This window comes from Lissotriton helveticus, chromosome 1_1, assembly GCF_964261635.1.
Source record: "Lissotriton helveticus chromosome 1_1, aLisHel1.1, whole genome shotgun sequence".
In the NCBI taxonomy this organism is placed as follows: domain Eukaryota; kingdom Metazoa; phylum Chordata; class Amphibia; order Caudata; family Salamandridae; genus Lissotriton; species Lissotriton helveticus.
The window spans coordinates 260,365,028-260,382,282 of NC_136057.1; the positions used below are offsets into that span (position 1 = coordinate 260,365,028).

General features: G+C 45.3%; 1 protein-coding gene across 1 annotated transcript in view; it reads right to left on the reverse strand.

Annotated features, from left to right (window-relative positions):
- LOC144769208 (echinoidin-like) overlaps positions 1-17,255 on the reverse strand; it is a 141,789-nt gene that overhangs the window by 18,274 nt on the left and 106,260 nt on the right. Inside the window, exon 6 of the mRNA XM_078653236.1 lies at positions 7,101-7,176. Within this exon, the coding sequence (XP_078509362.1) occupies positions 7,101-7,176 (76 nt within the window). The remainder of the gene's footprint in view (positions 1-7,100; positions 7,177-17,255) is intronic.

Genomic DNA, 17,255 nt, shown 5'->3' on the forward strand with positions numbered 1-17,255 from the left:
CGTCTCGGTGCCCCTTCTTTTTAACCTGTTTCTCTCGGACCTATCCCAAACACTTGACAAGGTTAACTCCCACCCGCCTCAACTGGACGGAACCCGCATCAGCAATCTGTTATACACTGATGACCTTGTGTTACACAGCCACACAAAGGTAAGCCTGCAGAGTCTTCTTGACAAACTCCTTGCCTGCACACTTAACAATGCTCTCGCATTGAATCTTTCAAAAACTTCATTCATTTCGGCAAACAGCAGCAGCGGAAAAGCAGGTGGTTTTTCAATATTAAAATCGTCGATACAGTGCCACACTATAAATATTTGGGAATTTTCCTTTACTCCAGAAGTTCCTTCGCCAAACAAAAATATACCGTCAAGGGTGACGCACTGTCGCTTGAGGAAATACGTCGGCAAAACTTTCAAAACATCTACTAGGGCCAAGCCTAACTCCTCTGGTGAAGGTGATGAAGGCCAAGATCACCAATTCCTTATCATACGGACACGAAATTATGATTGGCTCAACAAACATCTTATTAAATAAATCAACCACCAGATTCTTTAAGTGAGTTTGGCGCCTGCCAAGGGCTTCTTCTCCGGCACAAGTCAGATTAGAACTCGGCCTGCTAGATCACAACGGCGTCGAGGCTGGTGCTTTTATTAAGTTCTGCAATAGAATGCGCAACTTATGGGATGGCAGTCTTGAGACCAAACTCTGCAATGAAATATCGACCAGCGCATTTAGCCAAAAATATCGGCACCACTTGGCCCACAGGTATTGAAGACCGCAATTAAGCAAAGCGTTCGGCTCTGGTCTTTCCAGTTCGACAGGGCAAAATTATCCGGATGAAAACATGCCTGGGCCGTTATCTCCGATTATAAACCGGGGGTTGAGTCATCCTACTTATCAAGCACATACTCCCTCTTTTAGAAGGTTAAGTTCATGGCCCTCAGGCTCGGTGAGTGGCAATTTTTTAAGTATTTGCCACAATGGCGACACCTCAGTCTCAATATCGAATGCAGGGAATGCGGCTACCACTCCGAAAGCTTGGAGCACATCGCCTGCACATGCCAAGCTCTGCTAAATGACTGAAGGACTTTAATGCGAGCGGAGTGGAACAAACTAGGAGCTCGCACGTGTTGTCAGGCCATAATAGCAGCTATGAACCAAGAAAATACAAAGCTGAACATTCGGTTCACCAAAGTTGTCATCAGAGCTGCTAAAGTGCTGGGGAAATAGAAGGCAGCAATTCTTCCCCCGGTTGGCCTTGCCATTTCTTTGTAATGAAAACTCTAGCGGCCACCGGCCCCTTCCGCTAGGCCTACATGGACACTGTCTTCAGCATTTTAAAACTAACTGTTATATTTGTGTGTCCCCTTTTCTAGATTTTCTTTAAATCATTCTGTGACTGTTGTTATTCAACGAACCTGATCCATAAAATACAAATGCATATTCTGACAATTTTTTATTTCAACCCAATTTTATCGCAAGATTATTGCACTGTTCTTGCACCAACCAGGGTTCTTTTTTGTTTCTTTTCAAATCTTTGTATATGTATTCATGAGTCACATGGTGTTAACATTTTGATATGGTTTTAAGTAATCAAACAATACATTTGAATGTGACACCCTGTTGCACCCCTGAAATATGTATGTGTCCACATGTGGTGCACACACATGCCCTAAGGGCATGTATGTGTGGCACATGCCACTTAGAAAAAAGCAAAAAAGTGCTGTTTTCAAAGATTTTGAAATTACCACCAACTGTCAGTTGCCGGTAATTATCGATTTCTTTTGGCAAATTCGCACAACTTAGGTGCTTTCTATATCGCATTTAAGGAATCACAATTTGCGATTCCTTAAATGTAATTGCAAAATAGAGAATCGCAAATTTTGCGATTCTCTTATTTGCGATGCCCTTTTGCGATGATTCTGAGAATCGGCCCGTTTGCGAACGGGAAAAAGGCTTGATACATATGCCCCAATGAGTCTTATGTGGGTTCAACATTTGGAAGTATGGGTTGTTTTTTACCAAGGTGTCAAGGGCATCCCATGCCTCGAACAGGTATAAGTGTGTGTGGGCTGTGGACACATTGGGCTTTCATTAGCGCAGTTTGTGGTGTTGGAGTCTTCAGAGTCTGGTATGGCATCTCACTCAGGGGGTGCCGGCCGCATTCAGGACAAAGGTCGGAGTGTCGGGTGACCTTGGTCCTGGAGCTTTCATGCCTAATTTTAGTCTGACTACTGCTTGCGTTTCTGAACTGTGATGTTGCCTTCTCTTTAAAGTTGATGCCCGGCCTTAGATTTAGGGTGCACCAATTGCAAAACACACGCAACAGTTGGCATGTAGGAGCAAAGGGCCCGGTTGGCCTTGAGCTCCTTGTTCAGTCTCTCCCTTTATCTCTCTCTCGCTCTCTCTCTCTCTCTCTCTCTCTTCCTCTCTCTTTCTCTCTCTCTTTCTCTTTCTCTCTCTCTTTCTCTTTCTCTCTTTTTCTCTCTCGCTCTTTCTCTCTCTTTCTCTCTCTCTCTTTCTTTCTCTCTCTTTCTTTCTCTCCTTTGATGAGTGCCTGACACACCTTCTTCTCTTGGATATTGTCCTGCAGGCTGTCACATACAGATTTTCCAGGGATGATCCACCATGACTATTCCAAATATTTGTTTGGAGACAATATTGATTGTGATATTTTGTTTGGACTTTCAATGGTGAATGATTGATTCTGCTTTTTCTGTACTCACACAACTGTTATTTGTTGTAATACTGTGGCATCAGGTGAATGATTTTGCTTATGATTTCGTGACGTTGATGTGCAGTCTCTTGGTCCTGGGGAGCCCGGGGTAGGGCCTCAGGATGGCTGGTGGTCCGGGTGGGGTGGCGGTGGGTATTGTGGCCCCCTTGGTGGTCCGAGCTGCATGATCGTCGGCTCCATGGCATCGGCTGTTCTTCAGGTGTGACTGTGGGCTGGGCTCCCTTTGCTGGTGCAGGTTGTAGTACGACTTTACACAAAGTAAGAGCAGGTATTAATTTCCTGCTGATAACGCACCTTATAGCATGTTTAGTGATCTTATCGCCGAGCTGCCTGGTTGTTGAGAATGTTGAGGTGTGGTGTTGTCGCGGCTTTTTGCTCAGTAACGCCTACTCTGCATCTCATTAGCAATAGTTTGCGGGGTCATCTGTGGCAATGTTTTTTGCGGCTGCTATCGTGGGTAAACTGGTGATATGTGTTGTTAGCACCTGCTTGTGAAGGGGGCGATACATTTATCACAGCTTTGGCTCTGATAAAGTGCAGTTAACTTGGCGATAAGTCCATGACAATATACCCCATAGAAATTCAATGGAAAAAACAAAGGTTAATGGAATTGTACAGTAGGTGAAATGTTCAGTAACAACATAACATTTTAATATAAAAAACACTGAAATTCATCAGTTATAGTTACAGTTATTTCAAGTAATTATAACTCATTCACTTGCCATACACTGCTAATTCCCCACATAACACATCACTCATGACATTTTCTATGACATCATTGAAAAAATTCCTGCAATATTTGCAATGAAATTATTGATTAGGGACATCTCTCATGTGAGGGAGGCCAGTTACTCCCCATACACCCTACTATGCACAATCATCATTTGAGAGAAAAGCCTGAAAAGATAGGCCAGTTCATCCATACACACTACTAAGGACACATGTCATCTGAAAGAGAGGTCTCAAAAGAGAGGCCGGTCCTGCACCCTACTACGTACACCCATCATCTGAGACAGGAGTCTGAAATGAGAGGCTAGTTCCTCACCATACCCTACTATGGACACCCATCATTTGAGGTAGGGGTATGAAAGTAGAGGCCAGTCCCTGCCTATTCACTAATGTGCACACCCGTCATTGGAGACAGGGGCCTGAACTAAAAGATGAGCCGCTTCCCACATTTCACTATGCACAAATGTTATTCTATTTTTAAATTTTTTTATTTATTATTTATTTGAAGAGTTTTATATAGTGCTGGCTAGGCCCGGAGGTATCAGAGCGCTTTACATGAGGTTCCACAAAATTACAAGATTACATCAGTTCCAATTTACATCAGTTGCTAGACAAACATAGAGCATAGAAAACGAGATACCGTAAGTGAAGTGTAGAGGGGAAGGGGTTAAGGGTAAAGGGGTGGGAGGGAGATACGGCATAAAGACGAAGGAAAATCTGCCCATAATCCGGCTGGGTAGGTGACGGTCGAGGGGGAAGTCCCAAAACCTATCTCCTCTATAGCTATCAGGTAGCTCCATCGGGCTTTGGCCAAGTAGCTAGGTCTTAATGGGAAGCATTTAAAGAACATGGAGGGCAAAATAAATGGAGCGTAGAGGTGAGGGGACAAGGAAGGTGAGAGAGGGAGGATAGGGGAAGAGACAACGAGGAGAGACAAAACGAAGTCTGTCTAAAGGCCAACTGGGTAGGTGACGACCAAGGAGGGAGTCCCCGGTCCATCTCCCCTATAGCTAAACCAGGTAGCTCCATCAGGCATTAGAAAAAATAGTTCAGTCTCAATATATTGAGAGAGGAGAGAAGGAGACATATAAATAGAGGGAGGATGCGGGAAGAGACTACAAGGAGAGACGAAAGGAAGTCTGGCTAAAGACCGATTGGGTAGGTGACGTCCAAGGAGGGAATACCTGACCTGTCTCCCCTATAGCTAAACCAGGTAGCTCCATCGGGCATCAGACAAAATAGCTAGAACTCAAATGACGAGGGAAAATTCACAGGTAAACAGGGTGGGGACTAGGGCCAGGAACAGGTGGGGCAGAGGTCAGTAGCAGGAAAGTGGAGAGGAGTAGTGCGGGGAGGGGTAGGGGGTAGGTAGTTTGGTAACAGTTACATGGTTACAAACAGTTACTGGGGCATGGTGATGCATACTCAAAAAAGACAAACAAATAGCAATGTTACAAAGGTACATGATACAAGACGAATGTGGCATGGGAGGAAGAGGAGAGAGGTAAGGGAACAGAGGTAGGGGTAGAGACGAGGAGAACTATGTCCAAAGTCCGGCTGGGTCTTCACTCTGTTCCTCTGAGGACCCAGAGGCCTCTGGCTTTTGACCTTCCACTTATCTAGTGCCTCCTGGGCCTCTGTGACTGGGGTTTGTCTGCCTTTGTGCTGCAGCCGCCATGTTGGGATCAGGTGTGCCAAAAGAGGGAATCTGCTCCATTCTTGATGTTGCCTCCTTGTCTGTGGCTGGGAGTTACTGGCATTGGAGAGCGCAGGTAAGTGCGCCCCAGCTGAAAGCGCCGCATACACAACTCATCCGGCTCCACGCACGGCTGCCACCATGATCTGCACGCCTCCCCCAGCAGCCACTTTTGGTGAAGTCTGCATGTGCCTCATTGTGGTGAAGAAGCTCCACGTCATAATTTGCAGATGTGTTAGCATGCTGCTCTTCCTTCATGGGGATGTTAGTGATGGTGGTTGAAGCCAAGTCAAAGTGGTGCTGTGCTAAGATATTTAGTTTGGTAGCAAGATAGCGTCCTGCTCGGACACTTTGTACTTCACTGGTCAAAACTGAAGAAAGCTCTTTCTTTGGACAATCCGACACAAGGCTATCCTTGCCAATTGGGTGAGTATGGATTAGGATGAGTTCACATTTCTGAATCTGCATGAGATGATCAGAAGTAGCAGCAAGCTTATTATGCTCATGGATTGTTTCATTAACGCAATCTTCCAACATACGCACATGGCTGTCACTTTTAGCATTTGTGAGACAGATTATACGTCCTCTATTCCCAACACGGTCAGCATTTTCCATTAGCATAGTACGTGCTTCATGCTGGTAGTCTGTAATTTTGCAAAGAGACTCGACAGCTGCCACACGGCATTGCAGTATACTGCAGCATTCTGGATCAGCACGTGGATTGGAAGGTCCAACGGCAGCTAAGGCAGCCATTAACTCCTGCAAACTCTGTTCCTCTTGAACCCAGGAATTCAAAATATGAGAGCCAGAATCACTGACAATGAAATGCACCTGTTTTTTAAAGGGAAATATATCATATATTCTACAGTACTCCATGGATGCTTCACCGGCACAGGTCCATAGTGATTTAGAGATGGGAGCAAGAGGTATTATTCCCTGTTTCCGTTTTTTTTCGTGAGCATATCAAACTCAACATGTTGCCTGCAAGATTCTGCCATATAAGTACAGTTATCTACAACAAAAACTGTTTTGTGAGCCTCCGAGAAGACCTTCATTTTTCCCTATTTCTAAAGGTAGACTATTCCTACTGTTAGTTTCCACAGCAATAGTAGTCTGGGGGGTAGAATACAATATGAAACATTCCCAAACACAGGCTCATACATTAATGTGCTAGCATGCCTCATGAGAACTTCCAGCTGAAGTGCCCTCCTATCTGCAAACAGAAGAACTCAAACATCCGAATCCCGTTCCGTCGACTCCGAAGCTAACTAGCTTCAACAAATACTCGAAAAGTATTAGATGTCATTAGAAAGAGGGTTTGAAACAGTGAAGAGACCAGGACTGAAAAAACAGAACATGGGGTGGAATTTTTTTTCTCAGGAGAGAGGTTTCATTGGAGAGGCTTCTTTGTTTCCAGAGTTTAATATACATACCCTAAGATACACGGCTATTATGCATGCAATATAGGTTAAATGATTGGGCTTGTGAGACTCTTGCAAGAGCTGGAGTAATATACAAGGGAGGGTAGGTGATTGGGTGTGCATTTTTCAGTGAGAGTCTTGAAGATGTTTGTATCCCTAAAAAAGGGATTAACACCATAAACGATTACATAAAACAATCACATATTGTTGGAATAGGGTGGTTCTGTAATTTGAGATTAGTGAAGTCATGAATGATTTCATTGAACATGTCTTGAGTGCTGTCGTATGAGAGGTCATTTGCAATACATGACGAGGGCACAAGTTATTGTTAGTGCTGCTAAATATAACTGCTGAATTCCTGTTTTTTTAACGTTAATGTTGTCACTGAATATTTGTCCTAACTATAGGGTCACTTTAACCTGTGTTTATCAATAGATATATCCATTACTATAGAACACAGCAAGAAGTTTCAAATTCATTTATAATATTTTAAATACTGTACAAATAATGGAGTCTTACCGATTACTGAGGTAATATTTACAGACATAAGGGAAGGCAACTCCTGCCAGAGGGAAATCATTCCAGGTAATGTGTCCTAGAGCAGAAAGAAAATAGCATTGTGTCATTATTTTTGTTATATTATTCTCAGCACCCTTAACTAAAGTACTGTCTTTTAACATTTTCGATATTTATTTCCAATACATCTGAAGGCCTTAATGGATGAGCTCAGGCAAATATGTAATAAGTTTGCATAGATTTGGGTAGGTATCGGTCTTCTAGACTATAAGGTTCGTGACTAAACCATATTTTTCTCCTTTTAGTATTTCGAAGCCTTCAGGAGATGATTTTACAAAGTTCAATCAATCAATCAAAGCATTTATATAGCGCACTACTCACCCGGAGGGTCTCAAGGCGCTTGGGGAGGGGGGGTCCGCTACTGCTCGAACAGCCAGGTCTTGAGCTGTTTCCTGAAGGCGAGGTGGTCTTGGGTCAGGCGGAGGTTGTCGGGAGGGAGTTCCAAGTCTTGGCGGCCAGGTAGGAGAAGGACCTTCCTCCTGTGGTGGCTCTTCGGATGCGGGGGACGGCGGCGAGGGCGTGGCCAGTCGATCGAAGCTGGCGTGTGGGATTGTAGAAGTTGAGGCGGCTGTTGAGGTATCCTGGGCCTTGGTTGTGTAAGGCTTTGTGTGCGTGGGTGAGGAGCCGGAAGGTGATTCTCTTGTTGACCGGGAGCCAGTGCAGGTCTCTCAGGTGTCCGGAGATGTGGCTGTGTTGGGGGATGTCGAGGATGAGTCTTGCTGAGGCGTTCTGGATCCGCTGGAGTCTCTTCTGGAGTTTGGCAGTGGTTCCGGCGTAGAGGGAGTTGCCGTAGTCCAGTCGGCTGGTGACAAGGGCCTGGGTGACCGTCTTCCTGGTCCCAGTGGGGATCCACCGGAAGATCTTAAGTAGCATGCGCAGGATGTTGAAGCACGACGAGGAGACGGCGTTGACTTGTCTGGTCATGGAGAGGGAGGAGTCCAGGATGAAGCCCAGGTTGCGTGCGTGGTCTGTTGGTTTGGGTGCGCTGCCCAGGGCAGGGGGCCACCAGGAGTCGTCCCAGGCGGAGGGCGAGGAGCCCAGGATGAGGACTTCCGTCTTGTCTGAGTTCAGTTTCAGGTAGCTGTTCATCATCCACTCGGCTACGTCTTTCATCCCTTCGTGCAGGTTGGCTCTGGCGGTGGCGGGGTCGTTGGTGAGGGAGAGGATCAGCTGGGTGTCGTCGGCGTAGGAGATGATGTTGAGGTTGTGTTGGCGTGCGATGGCCGCGAGGGGGCTCATGTAGACATTGAAGAGGGTGGGGCTGAGCGAGGAGCCTTGAGGAACGCTGCAGATGACTTCGGTGGCTTCTGATCTGAACGGGGGGAGGCGGACTCTCTGTGTCCTTCCGGCGAGGAAGGAGATGATCCATTCTAGTGCCTTCTCCTGGATTCCGACGTTGCAGAGGCGCTGTACTAGGGTGCGGTGGCAGACAATGTCGAATGCCGCGGAGAGGTCCAGGAGGATGAGGGCCGCTGTTTCTCCGTTGTCGAGCAGGGCTCGGATGTCATCGGTGGCAGCGATGAGGGCGGTCTCGGTGCTGTGGTTGGCCCGGAAGCCAGACTGCGAGAGGTCGAGGGATCCGTTCATCTCGAGGAAGGCGGCCAGCTGCTTGTTGACGGTCTTCTCGATGACTTTGGCCGGAAACGGGAGGAACGAGATGGGGCGGTAGTTTTTAAGTTCGGTGGGGTCCGCTGAAGGTTTCTTCAATAGAGCGCTGAGTTCAGCGTGCTTCCAGCTCTCCGGGAAGGTCGCGGTGTCGAAGGAGGTGTTGATGATGTCTCGCAGGTGGGGTGCGATGACAGAGTCGGCCTTGTGTGGTAAATAAATAAATAATACCCTATTTTTGACTAGACTTATAGCATAACAGATAGCTCAATAAAATAAGAGTCAAGATTCGAGGTAGTAGGAGTTTCTGCAGGTTTATTACAGCATAAGGACAGGATCAGGACAACCTGCATAGGAACAGAATGACAGGGCCCAGCAGGACAACTGGGGCCCAGCAGGGGAAAAGAGGCCCAGCAGCTGCTGGGGCTAGGTCTGGGATGAGCGCGCTGACATTTAATAACAAAACATTGACTTATATACATAGCGCAAACACATAGCATTACATTGCAGTGGGCGTAACAGTAGGTGGAGTAGAAGGCGTGACGCGTAGCAGTCGCGAGAGATAACAGAAATAAGAGGTGTAACTGGGAGTTTACTTAGACATGTGATGCAAAACGTAACAGAATATGTCAGGAATGGGCGGAAACATTGGAGGGGGCTACCTAAGGAGCCGGGACCTCTAACCTAATGGTGCGCGAAAACTAGCAATGACGTGTTACTAGGAGAAACTGGGGGCTACGAACTCTGTGCTAGGAGCAGAGACTAGAGTCTGGAGGGTCGGAGCGACATGTACCTAAACCCTATCTGGTATCTCATGTTTAGGGAACATGTTGATATAAACTAGAAGTCATGAGGGGAAAGGCTAACTTGATTCTAAGACTGGACCATGCATTATTCTACATGTAGTGCGTGAAGAATATTAAATGACCATTAAATACAGTATTTCTCTAACGTGGAGACGAGAAGGCTAGACAATGACGGAAACTATTGATGCAGTTCAGTAGCTTAGGAATGCAGAGGAGGAGGACTGAACTGATAGCAGGAACTATAACATACTTTTGGCAGACTCAGAGGCAGAGCCGGGGTGCACCGGGCACTGCAAGGCAGGAAGTAAGTGAAGGGTCGAGGATACAGGTGGGGGCTGTATCGCTCCTCAGCGAGGCTTTCAGGAGACAGGAGCTGAATCTGTGGTCCGGGCCCTTTTGAGGCCTGGAAACGGGGACTTTATAATTGAATAACGTGCACACTGAGAAACGTGGCAACATTACTTACATAGGCCTGATATTCGTAGTATTCACGAGGACTGGAAACTAACATACTAGAAGTGGACACAACTGTAATTGCGTCTTTAATCAGAAATGGGGAATAACATATGCATATTGATCATGCACACATAACATATGATGGATGAGACGTAGGGACACAGAACATGGCAAAATTTACTTTTCCACATTCCCTCCTTGTCACTACGTTTCCATCAGGAAACATCAATATTCATGATACCATCTATCATTTCATACAGTACCATTTGCTCGTCTCGAATTGTCTTGGAACGGGATTTAGAACAGGGCTTGGGACTGGGAATACAAGAGGTAGCACACATGCTGCAAATCGCAGGGCCACATTGTATACAGAGGCAGCAGCTAAATATGATCGCTACTGCAATACCTAAAAAGGACAGGACTTTCCAACCCCATGCGGAAATTATATTCCAGAACCAACCGGACCATGTCCAGGTGCCTGGATCTTGGTGTAACAGATGGGCAATTTTATGGAGTCTGGTTATAGCTGAATAAACAGACGGCGCGTTATTTGGAATGAAAATACAACAACTGGATCCGAGAATTCTACAGGCCCCGCCCCTATCGGCCAGTATGACGTCAAGGACGAGACGATTCTGTAAAACGACAATTCTCATAAAGGATTGCTCTTCAGTTAAGTTACCTAGAGCGGAGGCAGTCTCATCTACTACTGCTTCAAGGGTTCTTGTTAACCTACGAATGAGTTTACTATTTACAACTGTACCTAAATAAGGGAAAACACCTTTATCTATATCAATGAATTGCTCTGCGGCGGTTTCAGTATAATCAACAATCGGGAGATTTCTCTTGTGTCTAGTGTGTACTAAGAAAGAATTCTTATGATAGTCAGGTGGGGCTAGAAAAACAGGTGGCAGTAGGAAAGCAATGTAACAGGTTCCCTCCCAATCGAGGGGCAGACGGACATATGCAGTTTGACCACAAATAAAATAAGAATGACGTGATGCTTTGAAAATAGATTTCCCACTGTCACTATACTTGATAACAGTAGTACATTCACTATGACCTATATGTACAGAACCATAACTACGGACACATAATTCGCCTTTGACTGGTAGTACTGAAATAGCGGGTGAGTCTGGAGTAGTATCAGACTGAACATTCAGAACCATGAAATTCGACGAATAATTTCCTAAATCATATACTTCATTTTCTAAATCTGAACCTGTTCTGTGGGGGAAACCTTGCTTGTCAGGGAAACATGTACTATTAAGAAAAGACATATCTGTTGAGGATGACGTTAACGTGGACCATGCTCCACACGAACCATTGTGTGAGAATGGATAAGGAAAGAGTGGCAGAACTCCCTTCGGTGTCTGGAAAGGGGGGAGTCGACCACACACCCAACAATTAGTGGCATTGCTGGTCTGGTGTGAATAATGTAACATACGGATAAATGTGTTATTACGCATAGCGAGGCGGTATGCATATTCGTGAGGAGGCAGATCACTAAACGTGTGCTCTACTGTAGCATTAGCAGACATATTTACATGAGGAACTGGAAAACACAGGAAAAGTGCGTAACTAGTGCAGGAAATCATTATGCTGATGAATAATATGAAACTCAGAAAAACGATACATTTGATTGAGCTTTGATTGACTCTCTCACTATGGGGGTCTATTTTATACATGTCAGAAACAGTCTAACCGTTTCACCTAGGGGAGGACTTATACAATCAAACTGGCTGACTTATTAGACCTGAGCTTTAATTTATACTCCTGTTGCGGAGTTTTCTCTAACAAGGGAGGGGTTGTAGTAATGTCTTGTGCGGGACAGTCCTTTAAAACAATGTTCTGGCAATCCTTCGATTCCTGGGAAATGTTCTTGGAAATGTTTTTGAAGACTGGTTTCGGTCCTTTGAAAAGTTTTACATGAGAAAGGTGGACCCACCCCTTCCTGCCTTCCAACTTGACGGCAGTTCGGGTGGTCAAAAGGACCTGACGTGGCTCCTTCCAACGTGGTTCCAGCGGACTTGATCTGTCGAAATTTCTGATCATCACCAAGGAACCTGGAACGATCTCGTGCGGTGCCACCTCGGTATTGTCTGGAAATGCGGCGGCAACCTGTGAACGACATGAGTTGAGGGCAGACATCAAGGAAGCTAGGTAATCTGTCAGCATATTACATGAAACATCGGTAATACTTCGGGGTCTAGGAGTACCCCACATATTAGGGGGGCGGCCGAAAACGACCTCATACGGGGACAGACCTGATCTGGAATGTGCGACCATACGCATGTAAAACAGAGCGACTGGCAAAGCTACTAACCAGTCCACACCCTTGTCTTTACAAACTTTTGCTATACGGATTTTCAGAGTCTGATTATGTCTTTCGACTAGTCCAGCTGCTTCTGGATGGCGTACACAATGGAACTTCCACTGGTACCCTAACAACAGGGAAACGTGTTTCATGAGTTCGGATGAGAATGGCTGGCCGTTATCAGAATATACGACTCTAGGGAGTCCATATCTAGGGAAGAATTCACGAACCAACTGCTTGGCAGTGGTCGCGGCTGTGTAATCTGGGACTGGATATGCTTCTGTCCATCTGGACAGGGCGCATACAACTACAAGGACATACTTGAAACCTCGACATCGCTCCATTTGAATATAATCCATCTGGAGGACCTCAAAAGGGTGGTCAGGGGGCTGGAAACCACCTTGTTCCACCGGGACACTTTTTCCTGGATTAAACTGACAACATATCATACAGGTACGGACTTTCTGCTTGGCTGCAGCTCGTAAATGCTTGTTGAACCAAATGTTCTGGATACTGTCTAACATAGCTTTTTCTCCTAAATGTGCTGGACTATGTGCGGTATTGATAATGACTTGAACCATAGAATCGGGGAGAAACCATGTGGCTCTACCCTTCGTTAACCATCCTTGATCTGTCTGGACCCCTCCTTGTACAGACCATTTCTTGATTTCATCGGGAGTAGCATGTAACTGGATATCTATGACATCTTGTGTAGGGTCCTTAACTGTCATGCATGTGGTCAGATCTGGAATATGTGTCTGATTAACTGGAATGTCTGGAGTCTGTGCTGTAAGCTTGGCTGTGCGGTCTGCTAAATCATTACCTTGGGAAATAATGTCAGTGACTTTCGTATGTGCTTTGCACTTCATGATAGCAATAGATGTCGGTAAATGTATGGCATCTAACAGGGCTTGAATAAGGAGACCATGCTGAATCTTGGTTCCATGAGAAGTCATAAAACCTCTCTCCTGCCAGAGCACTCCGAAGTCGTGTACAACTCCGAATGCGTAACGTGAATCTGTGTAAACATTAACCTTCAGGTTTTTGGCATGTATACAGGCTTGTGTCAGAGCAACTAGCTCTGCTGCTTGAGCGGACAGAGTATCAATACGGTGTGTTTCAATAACTTCAGTGTCAGTAGTCACTGCATACGCGGCGACTAGTTCTCCTGTACTAGTTCTCATACATGAACCATCCACATAAAGTGTCAGGTCAGGATCTGGTAACGGAATATCTGTCAGGTCTTGTCTTGGCTTTGTCGTAATGTTAACTACTTCCACACAATCATGTGTGTCTGGATTTGAATTAACTGATGGTAACAGTGTAGCAGGATTCAGGACGTTGCAGCGTCTAATTTCTATGTGTGGCTGGAACAGTGTCAATTCATAACCTGTTAAACGTGCAATTGTCAAGTGCTGAGTTTGTGTTCGGTTTAAAAGAACTTCTACTGAATGTGGGACTTGTACTGTCAGGGAATGTCCTAAAACTATAGAATCACTTTGTCTGATAGCTAGTGCTGTGGCTGCAACTGACTTGAGGCACGCAGGCAACGCCTGGGCGACTGGATCTAATGTGCTCGAGAAATAAGCACAGGGCTTGTATTGACCTGCTTGATCTTGTGTGAGAACAGATAATGCTGTACCTTCGCGTTCTGTAACGAAAAGTGTAAAAGGCTTACTGTAGTTCGGTGTAGCTAGAACTGGAGCTTGACATAGGGCTTTCTTTAACTCGTTGAAACTAAGTGTATGGTCAGATGTCCAAGGGAGGACAGTCGATACGGCTGCCTCCTGTGTCGTTAACTGTATCAGTGGCTTGGCTAGGAATGCATACTGGGGAATCCATTGTCTACAATAAGAAGTAAGGCCGATAAAAGCACGTACCTCCTTCTGGGTTCTGGGCTGGGGAAGACTCGCTATTAACTGGATACGGTCGGGTGTCAACTGCCTACCCCTCTTGGACAGCAAGTGTCCTAAGTATACCACTTGCTGGACACAGAATTGAAGCTTCGAAGGTGACACCTTGTGCCCCATCTCGGCTAGAAAATACAGAACCGTAAGTGATGCACGCTCGCAGTCACGTTCAGAACGGGCTGTGATCAGTAGATCATCGACATACTGGAGCAGGGCAGTGTCAGTTGGCATGTGAATGTTGTCTAGTTGTCTCTTGAGTGCTTGACTGTAAATACTAGGGCTTTCTGTGAAACCTTGAGGAGCGCGTGTAAACATATAGCTCCTTCCATTTAAACAAAATCCGAAAAGAAACTGGCTGTCTGGATGAATTGGAACACTAAAAAATGCATTCTTGAGGTCAATAACAGTGAAAAACATGGCTTCGGAATCAATGGCTGTTAACAGGGAAGAAATGTCTGGAACAACTGGGTACTGAGGAATAATACATTTGTTAAGCTCTCGTAAATCAATCACTAATCGATATACTGGGGGTGCATTTGGATCAGTACGTTTCATGACTGGAATGATCGGAGAATTACATACATTGGAGTCAGTTTCTACAACTACTCCTTGAGCCATGAGCTCGTCAATAATTTTGGATAAGGCTGCTACAGCCTCAGGTGGCAATCTGTACTGCCTGATTCGTGGTAACACTACACCTGGTTTGAGAGTCACACGATAGGGTGTGATTTGCATGTAACCTACATCAGTTGGACCTTGCGCCCATAAATGCTGCGGAACATTAGACAATCTTGAATCAAAATCTCGTAATACATAGTGACCTTTAAAGTCACGTAGGAACAGACGTATTCCCTCTGGGGAACAGCAAATAACTGCACCTAACTCTTTCAGTGTCTTAATGCCTAATAGATTTTCTGGACATGACTTAGTAAGTAACAGATCAGTAGTACGGGACAAGGGACCTACTTCTAGAGTAACTGGCTTTGATATCTCATTAACTATGGGTTTTCCTGAAAATCCAAGGGAAACATTTCTTGAGCCTGAGAGCGGAGCCCCTGGAACTTCGGCGTGACTAATTGTGGTCCTACTTGCCCCTGTATCGACCAAAAACTTTCTGTCTTTCCCTAATACTTGACTATGAACATAGGGACCTTCTTGGTCTACAGGTATCTCGATGAGAGGCAAGCCTACCTCCCTCTCTAGGCTGTTTCATGAATACTGTTGATACTCTGGATACTCAGACTGTGCATACTGGTACATCTGCTGTGTGACATGCTGTGTTGCAGCAATAGGCTGCGGTACGGTAACTGTCTGTGGTGCATTCTGTGACTGAGGAGTCTGTGAAACTTGTTCTTGTCTCGGCGGACGTGGTCTTTCTTTAGTCTTACCAGTAGCTATGTTGTGTTTCAGAACTGCACACTCGTTTATAAAATGACCTGGCTGTTTACAATAATTGCAGTTCCCTTTAACGGGAGCCGCAGGATGACTGGCTTGATTCGGACCTCTCTTCTGACTGTCTTGAGGAATAGACTGTGCAACTAGCACTTTCATTTTCGTGTCTTTCATACGTTTTCTTTCGTGTTCTTGCTCTTCTCTGATTCTATTCTGGTGATACTGGAGCATCTGGAGCATCTGGGACGGAGTATTTGCTTGCCAGGTGCTTTCGACTTTCAAAACTCGGTTTTTAATTTGTGGACTTGAATTCTCGACTAATTTGGTAACGAAAAGATGAGGGTATGACTCACTACTTGTCTTGAGACCACTATTAATGCTGAAACATTTCTCGAACCTAGAATAAAAATCACTAAGGTCTTCATCTTGTTTCTGTTTACAGGCTGAGATTGCATCCCAGTCTTCTTTCCTAGTTGTCAATAATCTGGGTAAAACTTGAATCAATAATTCTGGTAATTCTTTACATTTATCTCCAAGACCGGTACCTGGTACTCGTGCCTTGTCTTCAGCTTCTAGAGCTGTCCAATCGATCTTTTTCTCTCCCACCTCCCATTCTTTTTCTTTTAACTTTTCATACACCCCTGCGGGTAGCAGGACCTTTAACATTTTAATGATATCTGGGTAAGTGTATTCTCCCATACGGAGCATGTCTTTTAATTCTCTATGGAACCCCGCTGGATCTTTGTCATGACAGGGAATTAATTTCTTCATTTCAAGAAGTTCCATCTTTGATATCGGAGTGTATACAAACACTCGTTGCATTACGCCACCCGCCCCTTGGACTGGGTGGACTTCTCGTAGCGGATTCTGTCTGTCTATATAGAATGGTTTACGTTCTGGGGGTGAGACATGAACAAAATGCGGGTTCAGGAACGTTCTATACTTGTGACGCTGTTCTAGAATGACACTAATTAAATCGGTACCTAGACCTCTCCATCTGTACTGGAGTAACTCGTTCAGGATATCATGTAACGGGCCTGGATCAGAATGTTGACCCTCATACAAGGTAATGAGGTGCTGGATCATATACATACCCACCAGTCGTTGCTCGGCTGGGGGCAGTTTCAGAAACATTTGTGCCACTATTTCGTCTGGAAAAGTGGTAGAGTCAGTAATCCATCGGACTGCTGATCGGGCTAGTTCTTGTTCGTGCATGGTACTTAATTCGCTGTAACCGACTCGTGATTTCAGAATGTGATCGGTAGCTTGAAATACTTGTTCTAGAGAACCTCGTTCTGGCGCTGGATGATGAAACATAGACTTGGGTTCTGAACGTAAATGGCGATCTGGAAATCGGGATTTTCCTACATACGCTATTCTGGCGGGATTCTCGTCTTCCTCTTCAGGATCAGAGACACTTTCTTTCTCGCTTACTTGTGCTGCTTTACGCTGTTCGTGTAACCTTATTATTTCTTTACGAATTTTCTTGTACATACTTTCCATGGCACTAATGGTCTTGTGCTTACCCTCGGCTATATTATCACTCCACCTTGTTAAGATTCTCATTTCGGCGGGATCTTTAGACGGATAATCTTGTTCTCTTATTAGACAA